Genomic DNA, 22,910 nt, shown 5'->3' on the forward strand with positions numbered 1-22,910 from the left:
CACCCACTTTCGATTATTAAAAAGGGCAATTTCAATTTCCAATCAAATGAGCCCTTTTTGAAATTTCTAAAAAAGGGGCATATAAACTTTATATGCCCCTAGGGCATAACTTACAACCCTTGCACTGAGGGCTCTGAGGGGGCTATCATCCTAAAAGACCTAATTTTAAGAACTTTCAACTACGTTGAACAAAATGGCTATCTCAAAATCTTTATTGGATTTGTTTGGGGAAATGAAGGGCGTGGAAGGGGTGTTTGTTGCTTTCCAATCACTTTCGACTATTAAAAAGGGCACTAGCCATTTCAATTTCCAACCGAATGAGCCCTTTTTGAAGTTTCTACGATAACGTACAATTATTGTTGTCATTGGTAAGCTATAAAATCCAGCTGTCATAATGGAACTTGAAAATGCACATTTAACAATTTCTCTTAAAATTTATTGATAGCAGAATCTTTCTTAACACGTTTATTCCTATTTTGGGATCATCCAACAATCTGACCAAAAGTGTTTACAGCCAACTTTAACTCCGAACTGAACATTTTATGGCAGCTTCTGATGATAAGACTAGGTTTCCTGTGTATTTGAAGATTTGTAGTCATAAGATGATTTTGATTAATATCCTTTCAGGTGCAGGTACAAGTGTAGAAGAGGACACAAGCTCATCCATTTCTGAATCCTCTTCTGTGGAAAATATAAGTTAATCTATGTTTACTTTAAAGTACTAAAGTAAAAAACAATATAATAATTTTGCTTGGTTGACCAATTTGGAGGTTTGAAGGAACAAAATGGAAGTTTTTTCCACCAGAAAAAAGCTTCATCGGTGTTTACGATTTCTAGGTATATTCACTAATTGAGTATAGGTGAATTTAATTCTTAAACTGTGTTTACATATGGTATTTTGATTACCTAAGGTTTGTTTTATGTTAACTTGAAGCCTCCAGTATAAGAGAGTCTTGAACACGTTGAATTTAGCGGCATATTTTGATCTAGATTATCCCTTTATTTGGGGATGTTTTTCCCTTTTTTGAAAATATGCAAACTTTTTATGATGGTTAACTTTAAATTGAATAAATTGCATTTTCGGAATCATCATGAAAAGTGAATTTTTATATAGGTTTTTAAAATATCTTGTTAAAAAGTTTCGTATACTATTGACACAGATCATATAGTTTGTTGCCACTAACTTTTTGATTCTGCAACTTTACTAATACCAATAACTTTGGTGGGTAACATTAAACTGAAAATTTCACATATCGGGAAACAAAATAAAGTTTTTTTTGGGCCAAATTAATGGGGCTTTGAATCCTGTGGGTTGATCAAGTTAAAAATTATGTATAGTTTCTGAAGTGGCAGTTTCAGGTGTGTTCTGTACATCTTTAAACAGGAAACTCGTACATTCAAATCAAATGAGAGAAATCGATCTTGACCTGTGGAGTTTTAGTATTTGGTATCCAATTATACACTCTTTTTATTCCAGTATGATCCTCCGGTTTTCTGCTATTTTAAATGTATCGATTCCCTTTTGTCTTCTTGGAAGAATTTTTTCTTGTCTTCTTTTTTTTTATTAATTTTTCTCTTCTATAAAATTTTCTCTCATTTTAATTCTATATCTTTCTTATTTAACATGTTTGTACTTTATGTTATTATTTTAACGTTTCTCCTGTTTATACTTCGCATTTGCGTTAGTGCACGATTTTCAATTTCTATGTTATTGCTCTTTCTACCTCCACCTCCAAGCTATTTCTGTTTAATGCTGTATCCCGACACTGCAATTCAATAATTTTTTTTTTCATTACGTCGTATATTCTTTATTTGCCATCTCTTTTCCATTGTTGTACTTAGGTTTATGTACATAGGGTAGAAGGTGTTACTTCTCCTCTCTACCCCTGGGTCTGTGCTCCAAGTGTTTAGTTTGAAAAATGTAGACCTTCAGCAGACGTGTGCTTTTGAGGCTTCATGCAATTGGCTGGAGGGAGAGGAGCCTTAAAAAGGCTGAAAATGATTGTCTATTAAACAACGACAACTGGTTCGACATGATCATCCTGGTGTAAAAAAAGATCATCCTTGTCTATTTTTAAATCCTTGTGTAAAAAAAGATCATCCTTGTATATTTTTACATCCTAGTGTAAAAAAAGATCATCATTGTATATTTTTAAATCCTGGTGTACAAAAAAATCATCTTTGTCTATTTTTACATCCTGGTGTACAGAAAGATCATACTTGTATATTTTTACATCCTGGTGTAAAAAAAGATCATCCTTGTATATTTTTACATCCTGGTGTAAAAAAAAGATCATCCTTGTATATTTTTACATCCTGGTGTAAAAAAAGATCATCCTTCTATATTAAAGAACGCCTTTATGGCTGTTCATCCTGGAAGGTAATAAATTTCACAATTTCGGATATATAAGCTCAATATCTCCGCTATAGAGATCTCAGACGTGTTACATTGGAGGGGATTGTTTTGACCTGGACAACTCCCATTTTTGGAGATTTTTCTCTCCTTTTCTAGTGCAAGTTACCTTATGCTGTTAACTTATCATTGGCAATTATAAATTTTGAACTTCTATTGACAAAGATTACTCCTTTCCATGAACAGTTTGACCAAGCTTAAAATGAGCAGAAATTGCATTCAATAAAGAAATGAAACCTAAAACAGAATAAACGTAAAGTAGCAATGAAACTAAGATTAAACAAATAGAATTCAGCAGAAATAAGCGTCGTGTTCACAACTCCCTCGAACCCTCCAAAAGCATAGAGCCTAATTTGAGTTTTGCTGAAAGTAATATAGATTTTGAATAATTTTTCTTTTTTATTTGCTGTGAAAAAAATATTAATTTGAAATTCAATTACTGCCCAAACTGGTCAGACTCTAAGAAAAAAAAATCTATTGATACGAATAATGTTCTAACGATAACTTTGTTACAATATTTTTCATACTTCGTTTTATTTAAGTTCAAGTGTATAATAGTTTTTTTTTTAGTTTCATAAGACTTTCAATGGAACATCGATGGATAATGTTTGGAGCAGTCTACTGACTGCTTCGAATAATACAATGAATAATAAAGTCAAACTTTGAACCTAGAGAAGTCACCACATAAGTGTGGATTTGCCGCTGTCTAAATCCCCTTAAGAATAAGGCCTATTTTGTTTTTCAGTATAAAAAAAAAAAAAAAAAAAAAAAAATAAAAAAATAAAAAAAAAAAAAACCGCTAATCCTGTTTCCACAGAAAATTTACTTTTTGATATAAAGACAATGGTATTTGTTTAGCCTTATGTCATCTTCTAAGGAGACATGTTAAGAAAACAATTCTTACTTTAAAATATGTATAATGATCCTAGTTCTTATATTATCCAACGGGAGAACCTTTATCATCAAGTCTTTCCTCTAAAAATCCTTCTTTTTCCAGCTTAAGAGAAAAAGTTTACAAAAATCACCACGTTTTTGATTCAATGCTTAAGTCTTTTTAAATTGCCGCTATAAATTGCCGCCTAATAAGTTCTTTTATAGATACCGTTCATGCCGGTCTTTAGCGTTCATATTTTGATATTCGCCCTTCGCCACTGCTCTTTAAAAAAAAATATTAAAAAGACCGCTACGTTACGAACGTAGCGAACTTTAGCGTACGGTATTGAAGAGGAGGCGGCCCCCTTGTATATGGAATAATTTCTGGTCGTTTTAAGTTTTAATGTTGCTCCTTTCTTTTAGTAGAAAAATCTGTTTTTTTATATTTCATTTCTGATTTTTTTCAAATAATCCCTTGAAATCAGCCCCCACCTCTGTGGAAAATCCCCCTCCCACTAAAAATTCCGTAGAAAGTTCCTCTGAAGTAAAATTCTTCCCTTAAGAAATTACCCTCAGACAATTCCATCCTCACTGCGAATTCCCCCCAGAAAATTTCTTACATATGATTCCGCCTGAAAAATACTCCGTAGCATAGTTTCATTTGAAGAAAGACTTGTTTTTTATCTGATTTCTGATCGTTACTTGTGTCATGGCGGAATCCCTCCTGCGAGGAAAATATTTCCCGGATTCCTCGCTCCCCAATGGATAATTTCTTTCGCAGAGAATTTCCCAATGGAGCATTTCTCCTGGTGAAAATTCCCCCATGGAGAATTTCTTCCGCTGGAAATCCTCCCACGTTAAAATTCACCAGGAAATTCCAACTGCGCTGAAAATTCCCGCCGGACAATTCTCCCAGACCATCTCCACGTATAAAATGGGGTAGCCAGTGAACCCCCCCACCCCTGAAAAATGTCGGTATACATTCCAAAAACAGATACTATATGTAAACAATGGACAAATTTCATAACTTTTGCCCCTTCCTCTGGGAGCTTTGGGGATCTTGTCATCCCCAAAGACATACTTATTGGACTTTGCAACTATACTGAACAAAATGGTTGATGGCTTTGATCAGACGATTTTGGGGAAAACAAAGATGTGGGAGGGGGGCTAGTTCCCCTCCATTAAAAAAAAACAACAAAAAAACGCATCCCTGGTGCTTCTTCTGGTAAAAAAGATGGGAGCTTGAAAATTCTATAGTAATAATTCCATGGTACGCTGAACCTGATTGTGCAATTTTCAATAAGATTCCTTGACTTTTAGGGAATGTTTCCTCTTTTTTTTTAAATCAGGCAAATTTTTCCAGGCCTGTAACTTTTTATGGGTAACTTTAACCTTAATGATTTTTATGTACTTGGAATCAGCATAAAAATCAATCCTTTTGATGCATCTATTGTGATCAAAATTCAGTTTTTTAGAATTTTGTTGCTATTGGGCTGAGTCGCTCCTTACTTACAATTCGTTACCATGAACTGCGTGATTGGCAGATCATTCCAGTCGAAAGGAAGGCATGCACTCAATCTTATCGCTACATATAGACAAGTGGATAGGCTGTCTGTATAGCCAGTATGGTTTCACCGGGCTTGGAAAGTGGTCTCGAATCTTGGGATTTTTCGATATCTTACTTGCAATGTACATTTTTTGTATTTTTTGAATTTCCCCATACCCGAAAAGATCCCCCCCCCCCTCCCAAAAAAAAGCTTTGGTCATTGCTAGCTCTTTCTGGTGCTAAGATGGTGCCGTTTGGCAACAGCAATACTAAATTAAATTTAGTGTAGTATTGTCAAATTCATAGACATGATTTAAGAATGGGTTTGGAAGGCGCCTAGGCAGAATCAGAGGCTCCCCCTCCACCTAAACAGAAAAATGACTCTGCTCCTTTGCATGTATGTTACTTCCATCTGGACCAAAATGCGAAAAGGCAGAAGATATGAGGGTAAAAAGTAGACTCTATCGCTGGAATAGGATGATGAACCGATTGGCTGAGAACTATGGCAAGTTGAACGAACATTTCCAAAGGCGATTTCTTATTCTGAAGCCGACTCATTGGATGACTGGAAATTTTTCTATCTTAATGAAGTCTGCTATGTTCTCAGAATCATAGTAGTGATTGCCTACATTTGCAACCTACACCAACTCAGCTTTTCTGAAGCCAGCATACTGAAATATAATTGACAAAAATCTGAAGAATATGAAATCTAACGATAGCTATGAAAGCCTTCCTAGAGTAAGAAAACTATTTCAGGGGAAAGTCCAGATTCTATAGAAATTATGTTAGATATAAAAATGCTTTTTGGCCTATACCGAGGAATTAACTTTTCTGTGTCTTTGAATTATATTGTGTCGAATTTTGTAAAATTTTGTAATACAATTTGTGGTTTGCATTTAAACTGGAATTAACTATTAAAAACTTATAAATTATCTGAGCTAACAAAATAAGTATTAGGTTATTCTACTCTGTAGTCCAGAAAAGAAGATAAACTGCACAACTGCTAAATGAAATATTGTCAAATAAAACTTAAAAAAAAGTTTGTACAATTTATGGCTTTCGCCCCAGGGGCTATTATATTCATGGAGTATATTTATTTGGACCTTTAGCGAGGTACATAAAAAAATGCACGGGAGGGGGTTGCTCTCAAATGACTTTTGACCTGCAAAAAAACATTAGAACTTCTGTGTTCCAATCGAATGAGCCTTCTCCTAAGTTTCTCTACTGAACATCGCATCCATGTGAAATCGTCGATAAAACTACACACTGAAATCACTTGACTCTTTATTAAGGCAATACTAGAGTGTCGCCTATAATGACTTAAAAATAAAATGTAATTTAGTCATATTGAAGGCGCATTCTCACTCGTTTTTGTCCGAATCATCCATAATATTTTTATTGACATTGTTAATTTTATAATTTTCTTATGACTATTTATATAAAGTAAAAATTTTGGGTATTGAACATAACAAGCACTTGGAATGACTAGAAATTCAGAAAAAAGTCCAAACAAACACTAGGAACACTGCAGGAAATAATATCACAATTTAAAAAATACATTTTTGAAACTAATAATAGATCACTAGTGATGACAAAGGTAATCGAATTCAATTGACAATTTTTTTTCTTTTTTGTGCATTTTGGTCAGACTTCATCCGTTTGCTATGAAATATTTTAACGGAGTCATTAAAAACGCATCAGTTATGGATTAAAAATTATACTAAAGGGTAATCAGTAAGTTGAGGCCAAAGAAAAGAAATATCATTTGTCGTAAGTCAGAAGCTAACCTGACATCTAATGTGAATAGCACTAGCATGATTTGTCATGTGGAGTAAATGGAAAAATAATATTATTTCTGCTTCCTGCTGATTTTCAAATCTTTCTTTCTGCTATGTGTGATCCATTTTGCAACGGATAAAAAAATATGCAGGGATGTGATCTCAGAGTTGTTCAGTATTTTCACTTCTCAAAAGTGTGTATGATATGTTTATTTATCCACATTTTTATGTTATTAGGACAAGAAAATGCTAAAGAGGAGATGGCGAACCGGAGGCCTAACCTACCGTCACCACATTACATCAAGTCATTTTTTGCTTCCTTCAGTCAAGACCCCATTCAAGAAGCCGTGAAGACAAAGGAGATGGAAGAAGGTAATGGTTTTATAATAGGCATCAACACCCTTTCGATTCGTAGATTTACCCTCTCATCAAACAGGGCCACGCCCTGTTTGCGATTAGCGATGTAATGCTGATCATTTGGTGGAATGCATTGGATATGTGGATAAATAAAACTGGTGGAATAAATATGTGGTGGAATGCAGTGTTTTGGAGTAGCATTATTTAATGGGAAGGCATCTTGATGCCACTGACTCATCAAATAAGCAGTGTCTCTGCCATTCTATACTTTCGTTTAAAATGAATGGACAGCTTAATAAAGAACTCCAAATCAATTTTCCGTCTCAGAAGACTTTTAATTCGTTAATGCGTTAATTTTTTTTCCCTTTTTCTTATAAAAAATAATGACTAGGGTTTTAAGTTAGGCTAAAGGACCGTTACTGTAAAAAAGCAATCAATTAAACATAGATGGTTTGCCTTGAAAGTAATTGGACTGATTTTCATCCGCCGCGACTGTTCTTCGGAGCGTGCGCGCACCGAATAGATTCGGTAGAGGGTGTTCCCAGCTAACGAACGAGTGGCTGGTCAGTTGTCTCCGATCAACTGGACAGTCAGGACAGGCATTCTTTGCTTGACGTGTTTCTGTGAGAGGTGCAAGCCGAAAATGCAGCGTTCGTTAGAGTATAAGTACGCGATTAAATTCTGCCCGAAACTCGGTAAATCTACGACAGAGATGTTTAATGGCACCAGGCCTTTTTGGAGTGTCGGGAACAGGTCGCCGATAAAGACCGTGCTGGAAAACCTTTGACTTCGACAAAACCGACAATTTGTCTTTCATGTCATTGTAACGGTGCATTTGAACATGCGCAAGGTGTGCGCGAAGATGGTCCCAAAAGTGCTCACTGACGACCAGAAATTACGGCGAGTGGAAGTGTGCCAAGAAAATTTGAACATGTGTAAGTGTGACCCCCAATTTTTGAATAACGTAATTACAGGTGACGAGTCCTGGATCTTTGAGTATGATCCCAAGACAAAGAGGCAATCTTCCGAGTGACACACGTCGGTTTCTCATCGCCCAAAAAAGGAAAGAATGAGCAAATACAAAGTAAGAAAGATGCTCATTGTTTTTTTTGACATCAAAGGCATCGTCCACCGTGAATTTAACAAACCGTCAACGCCAATTTGTATTTAGAAGTGCTCATGAGACTCAAACAAAGGGTCAATTTGGTCCGACCAGACATTGCAGCCGACTGGAAGTTGCACCACGACAACGCCCCAGCTCACACCGCCTCTCTCGTGAACAGCTGTCTGACCAAGGCCGGTATCCCAACGCTTCTGCAGTCGCCCTACAGCGCAGGTGTAGCCCTCCGGACTTTTTTTTTATTTCCTCGCCTGAAAAGGTCGATGAAAGGCAAGCATGTTGAGACGACAGAGGGGATCCAAGCAGCATGCACCGCGGCTCTCAAGGCTATTCCGGAGAATGCATATTTTGACGCCTTCAATGCTTGGAAATCGCGCTGGCAGCTCTGCATTGACGCAGAAGGAACCTATTTTTAAAGTTTTTAAAGAATTGTAACGATTGGCTCAATAAATGTTTTTATATCGACTCAATCCTATTACTTTTCTGATAAACCCTGTAGGCTGATTTCTTGGAGCATGGAACTCAACGTAGGTTGAAGCTTGGAGCTTATGTTTTGATAGTTATTGTGTGTGATTAAGTACACTTTGATGCTCAAAAGTGAGACGCCTAATTAATGGAAGAACTGCAAGCAGTTTTACATTAAAGAAAAAATTCAATTTAGTTACAACAAATTTTCTTAGGTATAAAAATTAAAAAGTTTTATTAAAATTGTAATTGTCTCGTTTCTTGTAATCTGCTTGCTACAAGAACAAAACAATAAACAAAGATAAATTTTTAATAAAAGCAATGGATGATCTTAAATTTAAAGCGAGTGTGATTTATCTTAATAAATGGACTCTCGTCCCTTAGTCCTTAACTTTTCAAACAGTTCGTGGTAACGAACTGTAAGTAAGGAGCGACCCGGCTCAATGGTAACCAAAACTCTAAAAAACGGAATGTTGATACCAATAGATACATCAAAAGAATCAAATTTTAATTCTGATTTCAAATATATAAGTTTAAATTTAAATTTGAATTTAAATAAATTTAAATTTAAATAAAGTTTAATTTGAAGTTATCAAGTATTTTGCAGTAGGTTGCATAGGTTCCACAGGAGATCCAAGCAAGTGCAGTGCAACTTTGTTGTTCCTTTTATTTGCTGTAGTTTGTCATATATGAACACAGCAGAGTCAGTTAGATTTTTTTAAAGATGTTTTACTTCTGTCGATAACACGGCGTACTGAAAGACATTCGATCCAATTCACATTTAAATCTCGTGTATACTGTAAACAAAACCACCGTGTTTGTCCGAATCATCGGACAAAGCTCACTTTTAGGTATTCCTGACGGGGTTTACCCTAATCAAGGGAGTCCTGCGGGACCGTGTTTGCCATTTTTTACGTTTTTAAATCTTTGTCTACATATGAAGGTGCTGCTACTAAATTTTTCGCGACCTGTCAGTAGCAATTTTTTAGCTATCAGGTTAACAGAAAATTGTTTGTAATGATTGTGAGTAACAATGGGGGCTAAGGAAAAAGGCCTTCCATTTGGATACCAAAGGTATAACAACAGTACAAATTTATTTACTTAATTCAATTCATTTTAATAATTTTATCTATGAGGCCCTATACAAACGCCAACCTGCACACATATAGTGTGATTTGATTTAGTTGAAACTAACTACAGACACACCTTGGAAGGTGTGTTTGTATAGGGCCAAACACACCCACATTAAAAATTTTAGTAATTCCAAATAGTGCGGAAACCCGTTTCTAATAACTACATTTTGTTAAACATCCCATTCAACATGCCCTAAAAGTTTTAACTTTAAGTACCCACTTTTTTTTCTTAACACTGTCGAGAAGAGTGTCAACTACAAAATCAAAAGCGGAAATCAAATCGGTATTAGTAAAATACCTTTGTGAGTGGGCCTTAAAGGAGGTGTTCCAAATATTTTAGGGTAACAAGTTATGATGACAATGCATTTGATTAAAATCTAACGAATTATCAACAACTTGTATGGTTGTTTTTGTGATAGATACGGAAAAAAGAATACAAAAAGATTTAAGGCATTTTTAGGTGAAGTGAATGTAATGAAAGGGGCATAGCATAATATAGTCTATTAAATTATTTTCCATAAGCTTTCTCAGCGTTTGAAAAAAAAAGTAGAATAGCATCTCGAAAGATTTCATCCAATAACTTCACTTTTTTTATTTAGGAGTCTCAAGTTCGAAAACTCTGCTAGCAGCCAGGTATAACTCATTGCTTGCACCTACTGGCCAGGCAGCGTTCCCTCGCAATTTTATTCTGGATTCAAACCCAGGATCCCTCCTCCTTGGACACGGTCTCAGTTGTTGCTAATGAGGGAAGAATGCTTTGAATTTGAACATGACAATCTCTTTTTGGCATGCACAAAACTTATGAAGTTTTTTATTCTTATTCTACATTTTTGTAATTAATGGCTTTATAAAAAGTTAAATCTTGTATTCTATGGGCAATAGTTCACCATCAGTTCAATCTTGTATGACTAAATTCTAATATTTATTCCTAAACGAAACAGAAATAGAGAAAGGTCTCATTCGCCTGTCTTTACTACTTTTTCTTTTAATGTCAAAGAAAGATTTTTTTTTCCAGAGAACGGGTTCTTACTCTAAACACGTGTGGAAGGAGGGAAGGAGGTTCACGAATAATTTTTTCCTCAGGACTTGCTCTTTGTCGACCATGTTTATTGAAAACTTTTAACTTTTTTTTAGGTATTCTTTCCTGTGTCCGTTCATGGGCAGCGCAGATTAAACTTTGGAATACTGCAGCAGAAATAAGCATTCCGTTTTTGGGAATTAGTTGTATTATTGTATTAGCAGTGTTGAATTATTGTAGTTGTATTAGCAGTGTTATTAGCAGTAAATTAGTTGTATTAGCAGTATTATTGAATTAGTTGTATTAGCAGTGTCTCTGTCATTCTATACTTTCGTTTAAAATGAATGGACAGCTTAATAAAGAACTCCAAATCAATTTTCCGTCACAGGAGACTTTCAATTCGTTAATGCGTTAATTTTTTTTCCTTTTTTCTTATAAAAAATAATGACTAGGGTTTTAAGTTAGGCTAAAGGACCGTTACTGTAAAAAAGCAATCAATCAAACATATAGGGTTTGTCTGGAAAGTAATAGGACTGATTTTCTTCCGCCACGACTGTACTTCGGAGCGTGCGCGCGCCGAGTAGATTCGGTAGGGAGCGTTCCCAGCTAACGAACGAGCGGCTGGTCAGTTGTCTCCGAGCACCTGGAGAGTCAGGACAGGCATTTTTGCTTGACATGTTTCTGTGAGAGGTGCAAGCCGAAAATGCAGCGTTCGTTAGAGTATAAGTACGTGATTAAGTTCTGTGTGAAACTCGGTAAATCTACGACAGAGACGTTTGATGGCACCAGGCCTTTTTGGAGTGTCAGGAACAGGTCGCCGATGAAGACCGTGCTGGAAAACCTTTGACTTCGACAAAGACTGACATTTTGTCGTTCATGACATTGTAACGGTGCATTTGAACATGCGCAAGGTATGCGCGAAGATGGTCTCAAAAGTGCTCACTGACGACCAGAAATTACGGCGAGTGGAAGTGTGCCAAGAAAATTTGAACATGTGTAAGTGTGACCCCCAATTTTTGAATAACGTAATTACAGGTGACGAGTCCTGGATCTTTGAGTATGATCCCAAGAAAAAGAGGCAATCTTCCGAGTGACACAGGTCGGTTTCTCCTCGCCCCAAAAAAAGGAAAGAATGAGCAAATGCAAAGTGAGAACGATAATCATTGTCTTTTTTGACATCAAAGGCATCGTCCACCGTGAATTTGTTCCTCCTGGACAAACCGTCAACGTCAATTTGTATGTGGAAGTGCTGAAGAGACTCAAACAAAGGGTCAATTTGGTCCGACCAGACATTGCAGCCGACTGGAAGTTGCACCACAACGCCCCAGCTCACACTGCCTCTCCCGTGAACAGCTACCTGACCAAGGCCGGTATCCCAACGCTTCTGCAGTCGCCCTACAGCCCAGATGTGGCCCCCGGACTTTTTTTTGTTTCCTCGCCTGAAAAGGCCGATGAAAGGCAAGCATTTTGAGACGACAGAGGGTATCCAAGCAGCATGCACCAAGGGTTCTCAAGGCTATTCCGGAGAATGCATATCCTGACGCCTTCAATGCTTGGAAATCGTGCTGGCAGCTCTGCATTGACGCAGAAGGAACCTATTTTGAAAGTTTTTAAAGAATTGTAACGATTGGCTCAATAAATGTTTTTATATCGACTCAATCCTATTATTTTTCTGACAAACCCTGTAGGCTGATTTCTTCGAGCATGGAACTCAACGTAGGTTGAAGCTTGGAGCTTATGTTTTGATAGTTATTGTGTAGGATTAAGTATACTTTGATGCTCAAAAGGGAGACGCCTTATTAGTGGAAAAACTGCAAGCAGTTTTACGTTTTCAAAAACAAATTCAATTTAATTGCAACAAATTTTCTCAGGTATAAAAAATTCTAAATTTTTATTAAAATTATAATTGTCTCGTTTCTTGTAATCTGCTTGTTACAAGAACAAAACAATAAACAAAGATAAATTTTTAATAAAAGCAATGGATGATCTTGAATTTAAAGCGAGTGTTATTTATCTTAATAAATGGACTCTCGTCCCTCAGTCCTTAACTTTTAAGGCTAAAGTACGACTTGAGCTTTACTGAAAAGTCTTTGGAGCTATTGCAAATACCCCCTTGTTAAGCAAATTCTTTTCTTTTTTGTTACATTTTATAAAAAGTGTGATGTAGGTAGTTTCATTTTTGGCTCTTTTTTGTAAAAAAACGGTAAAGGTATATTCATCTGGTCTGAAGCGTTTTTTAAGATTAAAAAAAAAGTTTTGTCAAGAGACGATTGCAGTCATCAGTTAGTTAAATCAGTTTTGTCTGGTGCTGGAGGGAGCCAAGAAGCAGGATTTTACCCCAGCTATAAAAATTACAAAATTCCCTAGAAGCCTTAATTTTTATCCAAGATAAGACACATCCAAAAACTAGAAAACAAAATAATAAAAGAAGTACTCGAAAGGAGGCTAGGCAAACATGCACAGATTCTGCCTATCTTTGTCTAACTCTGCAGCAAACAGACATATTTCTGAAAATCAGACCCCTTGATTTCGGTTTTACATAGTAATCTAGTATTCGTTTTACCAGAGAAAAATTTTTGCAGCCCATCGATATTTGCGACGAACATGATTTTGATATTTAGATAGAGCCTCGAACGACGAATCAAACAATATATTTATTTCTTAGCTATCTCCTTAGGGATCTTTACTATCTAATACTCCCCCTCCCTGGAGTGTCGTTTGTATACTTATAATGATACTAAAATATATGGAACTTAAGAAACCTGAAGATATCTGAAAAACATAAATTTTGTCAAAATTCACCAAACTTCACTGTCCTTTAGAGGGGAAAGGGTGGACTCAGACATATAGAAGACTAAAGTGCAGGTTCCAAAGTATTGCCTGGAGAGTGTATAGGAGGACACGTTTTAGAAAACATTCTAAAAGAAACTTGGAGTTCTGGGGCGGGGAATTAGGACAAGGGTGAATTTTATATGCAATTTTTGAAGAGTTTTCAATTGATTTGCTATTTCAGAATTGTCACTCACTGGCTTTGTCCCTATTTGGCCAAAATTATTGTTTGTGGGAGAAAATGCCAACTTGGTGTGGCGCGATCTCTTTAGTGACGTAAGAATATAGTACAACTTTTAGCATCCGTTCAAATGAATCCTCCTCTAATTATTTACAACCTTTAATTCAGTACGATTGTCTGAGGGAAAAAAAAAGAAAAAGAGTATACAGAGAAGTGCTACCCGTCAAAAAAGTGATTTTAGACTTCACTTATTAAATTTTTTAAATTTATAAATAGAGAAAGGTTATAGGTTACCCTAAGTCTGAGATCTTACCAAGCCTTAAAAGAAGTTATAGCACCTTATCATTATCCTTGCTTGAAAATTAAAAACATTTAGTATAGCTATTGTTGATCAGGTCATCATGTTTTGACTAAATTTGTTGTGTTGTCCTCGGTAAAGTGATTTAGAGGGCTCCCGAGGCTATCTCGCGTGAAATTTATGTAAAGAATGACAAGCATAGGTCCCAATATACTACCCTGGGGTATGCCTGCGTTTATTGGATATTTGAGGGAAATATCAACTTCAGGATTGGAACAAAAGTTTTGTATGTTTATAAACATCTAGGTCAATCTAGGTCAAATTTGTATTTTAATATACATTTGGCTGCGTAATTTCAGTTGCCGAATCTTTCTTATTTAAAATGTTAGGGGAAAAAACTGTTACTAAGTTTATAATTCTTACCTTTGCTCTTCTATAAAACCATTACAAATTTCAGAAGCGTCCCTTGTTTCTTAGCATGATAATGCACAATAATATTACCTATAAAACCACCAACAAAAAAAAAACCTTTTTAATTTTCAAGATAACACTGAGCCGTTGCTATAATTCAATATAGGGCATTTTTTTTTAATTCATTTTCTTCATAACGGGGTCATAGACCATTTTGCCAAAATGTTTTGAGCTCTGTTTTTAGTTACCAAATAAACTATTTTTCGTAAAAAACTGCGCATATTATTGCAAAGCTCTAACTGAAAATTGTGCTACATGAATAGCAAATTAATATTTAGAACTATAAATTACGTTAAAAATTGTAGTACAATCTTCTCAAACACATAACAGTCTTTTGTCAGACTCATGGACTCTTTTTAGTGTATAATTAGCTTAAACGCAATGCTAAACAATAGAACTTAACAGCTGAAACATATTCCTATTTGTATTGACAAAGTGAAAAAAAAAAAAAATATCACTAAAAAGTAGACACTGATCTTCTGAATAATTGCTGAAAATCAGATACTATGATATACATTCTAATATTTAGCTATATTACTGAGTAGACCCCGTAGCCACACTCAAAAGTCAGCGGCGCACCGCCAAAAACAATACGGTGGCCCGCCGCCCCGCTAGCAACAGCGCGCTGTCCCCGCCGCTGATTCTATTGGCGGCGGCGTCACTAATACGCCGCCGTCTTTTTGTTTTTTTTCCCTTTTTTTACTTATCGATATCGACCTCTGGGCTTCAACCGTCATACCGGCTAATCTGTTTGTTAAAGATAAATACTGTCATCTTTGGCTCGCCATATATATAGGTTCGTAGGAAGAAGCAGAAGAAATTTTTCTTGAAACAAAAATTCTACCTTCCACTTTAAAACTGTTCATTTTCTTTCTGATTTTTCGGATGAAAAGAGGTAGATAAAAGAGCATTAAGCGATTCAGGATGTTATCATAGGCAGCGCAATCACTCTGCCTAAGTAAAGAACAATGTTGGCACAATGTACTTTTTTTTCCATACCAGGAGAATTCGTATCGAAGGAGTTGTCGTAGTAACTTCGAAAAGGGCTCATTCGATTGGAAATTGGAATAGCTCGTGCCCTTTTTAATAGTCCAAAGTGATCGGAAGGCAGATAACACCCCTTCCACGCCCACCATTTCCCAAAAAACATCCAATGAAAATTTTAAGATAGCCATTTTGTTCAGAGTAACTGATTTGCAGAGAGAAAAACATGTTTTTGAGGAGGTTACTCCCCCACAACCCTTAGGGCAGGGGTTTTAAGTTATGACCTGGGGGTATATAAGAACGATGTTGGCACAATGTATTATTTATTATTTTTTCCCTTTAGACAAGGGCACTTCGTATCAAAAAGTTGTCGTAGAGACTTCAAAAAGAGTTCATTCAATTGGCAATTGGATTTGCTTGTGCCCTTTTTAATAGTTGAAAGTGATTGGAAGGCAACTAACACACCTTCCACGCCCACCACTTCCCTAAACACATCCAATCAAAATTTTGAGATAGCCATTTTGTTTAACGTAGTTGAAAGTTCTGGAAATTTGGTCTTAGAGGATGACAACCACCCTCACAGCCCTTAAGGTAAGTTTTGTAATTTATGCCCTGGGGGCATATAAGTTTTTTATAGAAAGTGTTGTCGTAGAAACTCAAAAAGGGATCATTCGATTGGAAATCGAAAGGCCCAGTGCCTTTTTTAATAATCGAAAGTGATTGGAAGGCTTGACATTTTCAAACAGTTCGTGGTAACGAACTGTAAGTAAGGAGCGACCCGGCTCAATGGTAACCGAAACTCTAAAAAACGGAATTTTGATACCAATAGATACATTAAAAGAATCAAATTTTAATTCTGATTTCAAAAATATAAGTTTCATCAAGTTTAATCTTACCCATCAAAAGTTACGCGCCTGAGAAAATTTGGCTGATTTTCGAAAAAAGGACGAAAGACCCCCTAAAAGATATAGAACCCTAATGAAAATCACACCATCATATTCAGCATATCAGAGAGCCTTATTGCAGAGGTTTCAATGTCCTATATTCAAAAATGTGAAGTGTCTATTTTTTGCCAGAAGAAAGATCACGGATGCGTGTTTATTTGTTTTTCTTCCCCCAGGGGTAATCGTATTGACCCAGTGGTTCTAGAATATCGTAGGAGGGCTCATTGGAACGGAAATTAAAAGTTCTAGTGCCCTTTTTAAGTGACCAAAAAAAATGGAGGGCAACTAGGCCTCCTCCCACACTCTTTTTTTTCTCAAAGTTACCCAATTAAAATTTTGAATAGCCATTTTGTTCAGCATAGTCGAAAATCTAATAAATATGTCTTTTAGGATGACTTAATCCCCCACAGTTCCCAGAGGATGGGCTGTAAGTTATGAACTTTGCCCGGATTTCCAAGCATTATTTAAAAACCGATCAGAAGTTAAATAAAAAAAACAAGTTTTTTCAACTGAAAGTAAGAAGCAACATTAGAACTTAAAACGAACAGAAATTATTACGTATATGAGGGGGTTCTCCCCCAAGTCAATACCTCGCTCTTCGTATTTCGTATCGAAGGAGATGTCGTAGGAACTTCGAAAAGCACCCGTTCGATTGAAAATAGAAAGGGTTGATGTCCTTTTTAATAGTCGAAAGTGATTAGAGGTAAACTAATCCCCCTCCCACGCCCACCCTCCCATTTGCCTTTATGTTTAAAAAATAAATGGTGCCTTAAGATTAAATCAAAATGCACTGTGTTAATGATAATTCACAATAAGGCATCTCAGCAGAATCCCAAGATCAACTGGGGGTATTAATTTCAAACTTTCGGGGCTACTTCTGCTCTTAAAATTTAACCAAATCAAAATAGCTTAAGTGTATTCAAGCTATCAAAGAAAGTAAACAGATTTTTTTGCGAATGGTACCAACTTTTCCATTTCAGGTCAACTAGAGGTGGTATGAAACTAAATTAAACACTACTATTTGTGTCCAGATTTTTAAAAGGGTCTATGTTGTTAAAAATTACTGAAATTTTTTTCCAGCATACAAATAGCAGGCCAAACTATAAATTCTTAAAAAAAAAACAAAAAGATTTAAAGTATTATTTTCTTTTTACCTGAAAAGATTTTGTCAATATAAAACGAACAGAAATTAATTAAGAAAACTGTTTCCACAAAATAAGTTTTTCAAAGAAAAGTAAAGAACTTCATTAAACAAAAAATGAGCAAAAATAAAATCAAATAATCTACCAAGCTTGAAACTATCACAAATCAGCATCTATAAATAAATGAAACCCAAAACGAACAGAAACTACAATAAATAACCGAGTCAAACTCAAAACGAGCAGAAATTAACATAAGTTGGGCTCAAAACCCCTATGCCTTCCCAAGGCCAGAACATAATTTGCACTTTACTGAAAAAAGTACAAATGAATGTGCATTGTCAGTTTAATATACATATATTGATATTTAGTAATCAAAATCATAATATTATTTGATTTATTAAAGTTATAAAAGTAAAAACATTTATATTTATATTCGGTTATTTATTGTCATTTCTGTTCGTTTTGGGTTTTATTTATTTATCGATGCTGATTTGTGGTAGTTTCCCGCTTGGTAGATTAATTGATTTTATTTTTGCTCATTTTTTGTTTAATGGAGTTCTTTACTTTTCTTTGATAAACTTATTTTGTGGATTTTTTTTTTTAACTAATCTGGAAAAGAGCTAGAGCTAGTATAGAAATATATCTACACAAATGAATTATATTTTTTTTGCACAGTAAGCAGAGCACACTGAAGTTGAAGTAGCCTTAAACTTTGACTTGAAACTTCATAACTTGACCACTTCTATCAGAAACGAATTTTGGAGGGTTTTTCCGTTTTGATAAGAAAAGAGGGTAAAGATGCAGTTTTGTTCCCCCTGTAGTATAGGGCACAGGAGACCTATGGTAAAGGTGCAGGTTAGTTCCCCCTGTAGTTTAGGGCGCAGGAGCCCTATGGTAAAGGCACAGGTTAGTTCTACCTTATAAAAACAACTTAATTCAGCAGATACAAAGAATAAGCCCATTTGCGGCATTCTTAGGGACCCCAAGGTCCAATGCTAGTATCAGATCCCGCGAGTGGCAGTTTACGCTCGTCAAGTTCTGGCTGTACCGGCCACAAGTGCCCCAGCTAAACGGCTTTTTAGCACGACAGGACTGATAGTAACTGCAAAAAGATCAATGGCTCCAGGCAGAGTGAACTAACTCACTTTTGTTACATCAATTGTAACTGAAGTGATGTAACCGCTGATTTAAAATTATTGTTAAGCCATGGTATCTAACTTGTATATAGTGTTTTTTTTATGTTATTATTTGTTTTTTTCACTTCCTTTTCGTATGTATTTGCTGAGCTAGGAGATGTTTGAACCTCAAACTTTGAAAGTTATACACACATTAGCCCAAGTCATTAACAAGAAGAAAATGACTAAACACGGGCTTTTATAGGAATAATGCGATGTTAAACATTAACACAACATAGGTTTCCCTGGGTCTAATGGCTAAAAATGAGAATTCTACTTGGTCTGATCGACGGGGAACATAAACACTTTCCGCACGGCCCAACAAATTCCTGTTTTGTCATATTGTTTTTATTATTATTATTAATCAGAAAAATCGCCGGTCAGAAATCGGCGGCGCGCCGCCAAAAAAATTTCGGCGCGTCTGGCGGCGCGCCGCCACCGATACTAAATCACACATTCGCCGCCGTCATGTCGAGGTGGCGTGGCTTCGGGGACTATTACTGAGAATGTTCTTTCTGAATTTTTGCTTAAAAAATAGTTTGAAAATGTGTTAAGCTGTGGAGTTAAGGATGTATGAATACCTGGAATTGAAAATAGGTAAGAGACTAGTAGCATACTTCTTATATTGTGAGCATACTTACTATAATTATATTGTGATTGGTACCCGGTTCACAAATTCTTTTTGCATTTACGTAAAAAGAGGCTATGTGCAGAAATGAACAAAGACCTTAACTTTTTTAAAGTTCAACCTTTTTTTAGTTTCATCTTGAGCTTTTTGCCTTCTTTTTTTTATTGCAGAAATGAACATAGAATTTATTCACCTTTTTATTGGTCACTTTTTGCCTTTTTTTCGTATGACATTCTTTAAAATCACGGTAAAAATAGTTTAACTTCCACCTAAGCGCAATGAACACGAAGTTAGGGTGGGGTGGGGGGGGGGTGTAAATCCTTCCCCCTTTTGATTCTAAAATGGAACTGTATAAAATATCTATAGATGTGTGCACGTATTTCCAGGCCCGAAGATAAACCTTTACTCTGCTTTCACAAAAGAGAATATGATGAGGTTATCCCTGCTTGTAGTGACGTGCTTGAAGTTTACGAAAATGAAGAAATCTCTCTTCTGCGTGGAACATTTAGAATGTTGTCCCTTGATTTTGCTGGGGCATTAGAAGATTTCGATAAATTAATCTCCTTTGGAGGTAACCGTAAGGTAAGTTTGTGAGGTTTGAGGTTTGTGAAGTCTATGAGGTGTTAGGAAGTTCGAAACCCCCCCCCCGCCCGAAATGTTTGTCTGACTCGTAAAAAAGAACAAAAATGGATATAAACAAACTTTTTATGCTTTTTTGAGTTTTTCTTTGTACCCCCCCCCCCCTGAAAAAAATCCTTTACTAAAACACCCCCCGAAAAAAAAACCTGGATGCGGCCTTGCAGAAACTGCAAGATCAAACGTGCCTAGTGTCTAAAGAATTGATCACTGCTCGGCTTAAGCAAGGGGCCACGAGCAATAAGCTACTCTGATATAATATAAACTCCTGAAATATCTAAAGCACAACTGACCAGCCATGACAAAAACAAAGAGAGAAAGAAATCTCACGATGAAGAAAACAAACGGGACTACTGCCAGTAAAAGGAAAAGACACAACTAAAGCGACGCAAATAGAGTTTCTCCAATGCTCATTGAAGCAAGTCTATTTAGCTTCTGTGGCGCTTAGTCACAGTAGTGACAATTCTCTCTCTCTCTCTTTCTCTCTCTCTATATATATATATATATATATATATATATATATATATATATATATATATATATATATATATATATATATATATATATATATATATATATATATATATATATATATATATATATATATATATATATATATATATATATATATATATATATATATATATATATATATATATATATATATATATATATATATATATATATATATATATATATATATATATATATATATATAGGCTGTGCTATAATAGGCTCTACGAAAAATGTGGTTCAATACCGCTCTCTAGGGCTATACTGAAAGAAATGTTGAGATGGCTAGGGCACGTTGTGCGGATGAAGGATGACAGATTGCCGAAGATTGTTCTTTTCGGCCAACCGTCTAGGGCTAAATGGAAAGCAGATCGTCCTCGTCTGGGGTGGAAGGACGTCATAAAGAAACATTTAAAGGAAATGGGAACCTCCTGGGAGGGTATAAAGAGGGAGGCTTTGAAGAAATTGGGCTGGAGGAGGAGCGTGCGTAACTGTGTTGGCCTCAGGGGGCTTGGTGCTGCGGTGGGTTGTTAGTAGTATATATATATATATATATATATATAATATATATATATATATATATATATATATATATATATATATATATATATATATATATATATATATATATATATATATATATATATATATATATATATATATATATATATATATATATATATATATATATATATATTGGTTTTGGATTTTATTTGATTTTAGGTCATTTGACTTGTTTCAAAGAGACGAAATACCCGCGTCGCTTTAGTTTTGGCTTTTCCATGTACTAGCCGAAACTGAGATTTTATCACGATGAAATCTCATCGTGAGATTTCTCTCTCTGTTTTTTTATATAGACTCCCTTTGATGTGCATATACAAGGAGGAGGCTTTTGGCGTTAGGCCAAAGTAGCTTCTTCGCTTCTTCTCACATTAAAGATACTAAATAACATTATAGATATATATTTCATACGGATCTCTTTGGTGTTTTTGTATAGCATCTAGAGTGTCATTCGATTTACTTTACTAGTTAACTAATAAGTACATTTTGCCGTTTTTTTTATAGTTCTTAATTAACTTTGAACGTCTTTTTGACGAAAGGATTCTTAGTTCACTAAGAAGTCGAACACAAATGAATATATCATTTCTCTTTCATCTATCATCTTTTCCTTTCAACTTCACTCTACGCTGAAGACGTTGCCGTAAAATCTTATGCTCGACTAAATTACCATAGATTTTGCCGGTAAAACGGTTTAGGTGTAAAAATAGGCTACGACAGGTTAGTCTCTGTTATAGCCCCACAGCAAAACAATTCTTGTAAGTGTTCCTACCTACAGGAAATTGGTAGGAGTGAAATTGCATTGAGTTACTCCAGTAACCTTATACAGGCAAGAATGATGTTGGGTATTTTCTTAGGCAAAGCATATGCTTGTTCCGTTTTAACGTTGTTGTAGCGTTGAATCATTTTTGAAGTGGCCATGGGGGCAGTAAGAGACTATGGGAGCGTGACACTCTTACAGCTCAAATTTGCAGTATCAACTGTGGCGTTAGGGATTTCTGATACCCTAGCAAAAAGAAGACAAGTAGGCAAAACCCAATCACGGTCCTAATGCAAAGAACATAAAATGGTAGAATAGAACCTTCTGTGAGATAGTTTTTCTGCAGAAGAAATTTCCAAGTCTCCTAGAACATCTTCTCGTGTGGCCAGACTTAGAGAGTTTTTAGTAAATATCCAAACCTATAAAATGCAAGGGTTAAAGTTCTGCTATAAGATTATAAGTCTTTGTAGTCATATTGACCAATTTAATAGGATTTATCTTGTAATTGGATGAGGAGTTTTAGAGACAAGTATTCGATAAAGCCAAAGCGCACCTACAAAAAAAAATTATATGCTGGTTCTTGCTTGAAACTCATGCATTATTTAATAAGAGACTAGTTCAAAGCTGATTAATGAATCAACTCAGGCTAGGGAAAATCTTGTAGAATTTTAGACATTTATTGGAATGATCAAAGAGATAAGGAACTATGTAAAATATATTGAAATAAATCCTCAAAAGCATATATGATCGGTAACTTTCCATGATTGAAATGCAAGATTTTAGCGTGTTCTTGTTAGTAAAGCTCGTTTTTTTAAAGGTTAAGGTGAATGCAATCATAAAGCGAGCTTCGCTGCAGATGACACAGAAATCTCCTATAGACAGTTTAAAGGATTTCTATTTGGCTATCTGTATCGACGGAAACAATGCTGATATTTACCATCATAGAGGACAGGTAATATATTAAATTCTACGACTAATAACTCACGCCTGAGGTCAATACCAACACTAAGCCGCCTGATGCTAACATAGCTACGCACGCTCCTCCCACGTCCCACCACTATGCCCGTCATGCCCGTCAATTTCAAAGA

The 22,910-nt window shown here is 35.6% G+C and overlaps 2 protein-coding genes across 4 annotated transcripts in view; both read left to right on the forward strand.

Annotated features, from left to right (window-relative positions):
• The window catches only part of LOC148956085 (uncharacterized), a 46,992-nt gene extending 24,127 nt beyond the window's left edge, over window positions 1-22,865 (forward strand). Inside the window, exons 5-7 of one of the 3 annotated variants that reach the window (XM_089092764.1) lie at window positions 6,848-6,982; window positions 19,742-19,937; window positions 22,640-22,865. In XM_089092764.1, coding sequence (XP_088948890.1) covers window positions 6,848-6,982; window positions 19,742-19,896 — 290 coding nt within the window. In that variant the 3' untranslated portion in view covers window positions 19,897-19,937; window positions 22,640-22,865. Of the gene's footprint in view, window positions 1-627; window positions 2,020-6,847; window positions 6,983-10,819; window positions 11,070-19,741; window positions 19,938-22,639 lie in introns of those variants that run through there. The other 2 variants (XM_089092724.1, XM_089092817.1) reach the window with 2 other exon arrangements.
• The window catches only part of LOC148956083 (mitochondrial import receptor subunit TOM70-like), a 390,465-nt gene that overhangs the window by 177,907 nt on the left and 189,648 nt on the right, over window positions 1-22,910 (forward strand). The window lies entirely within an intron of this gene.

The sequence above is a fragment of the Artemia sp. Qi Xiang Cuo genome, chromosome 1 (assembly GCF_049724085.1).
Source record: "Artemia sp. Qi Xiang Cuo chromosome 1, ASM4972408v1, whole genome shotgun sequence".
In the NCBI taxonomy this organism is placed as follows: Eukaryota; Metazoa; Arthropoda; class Branchiopoda; order Anostraca; family Artemiidae; genus Artemia; species Artemia sp. Qi Xiang Cuo.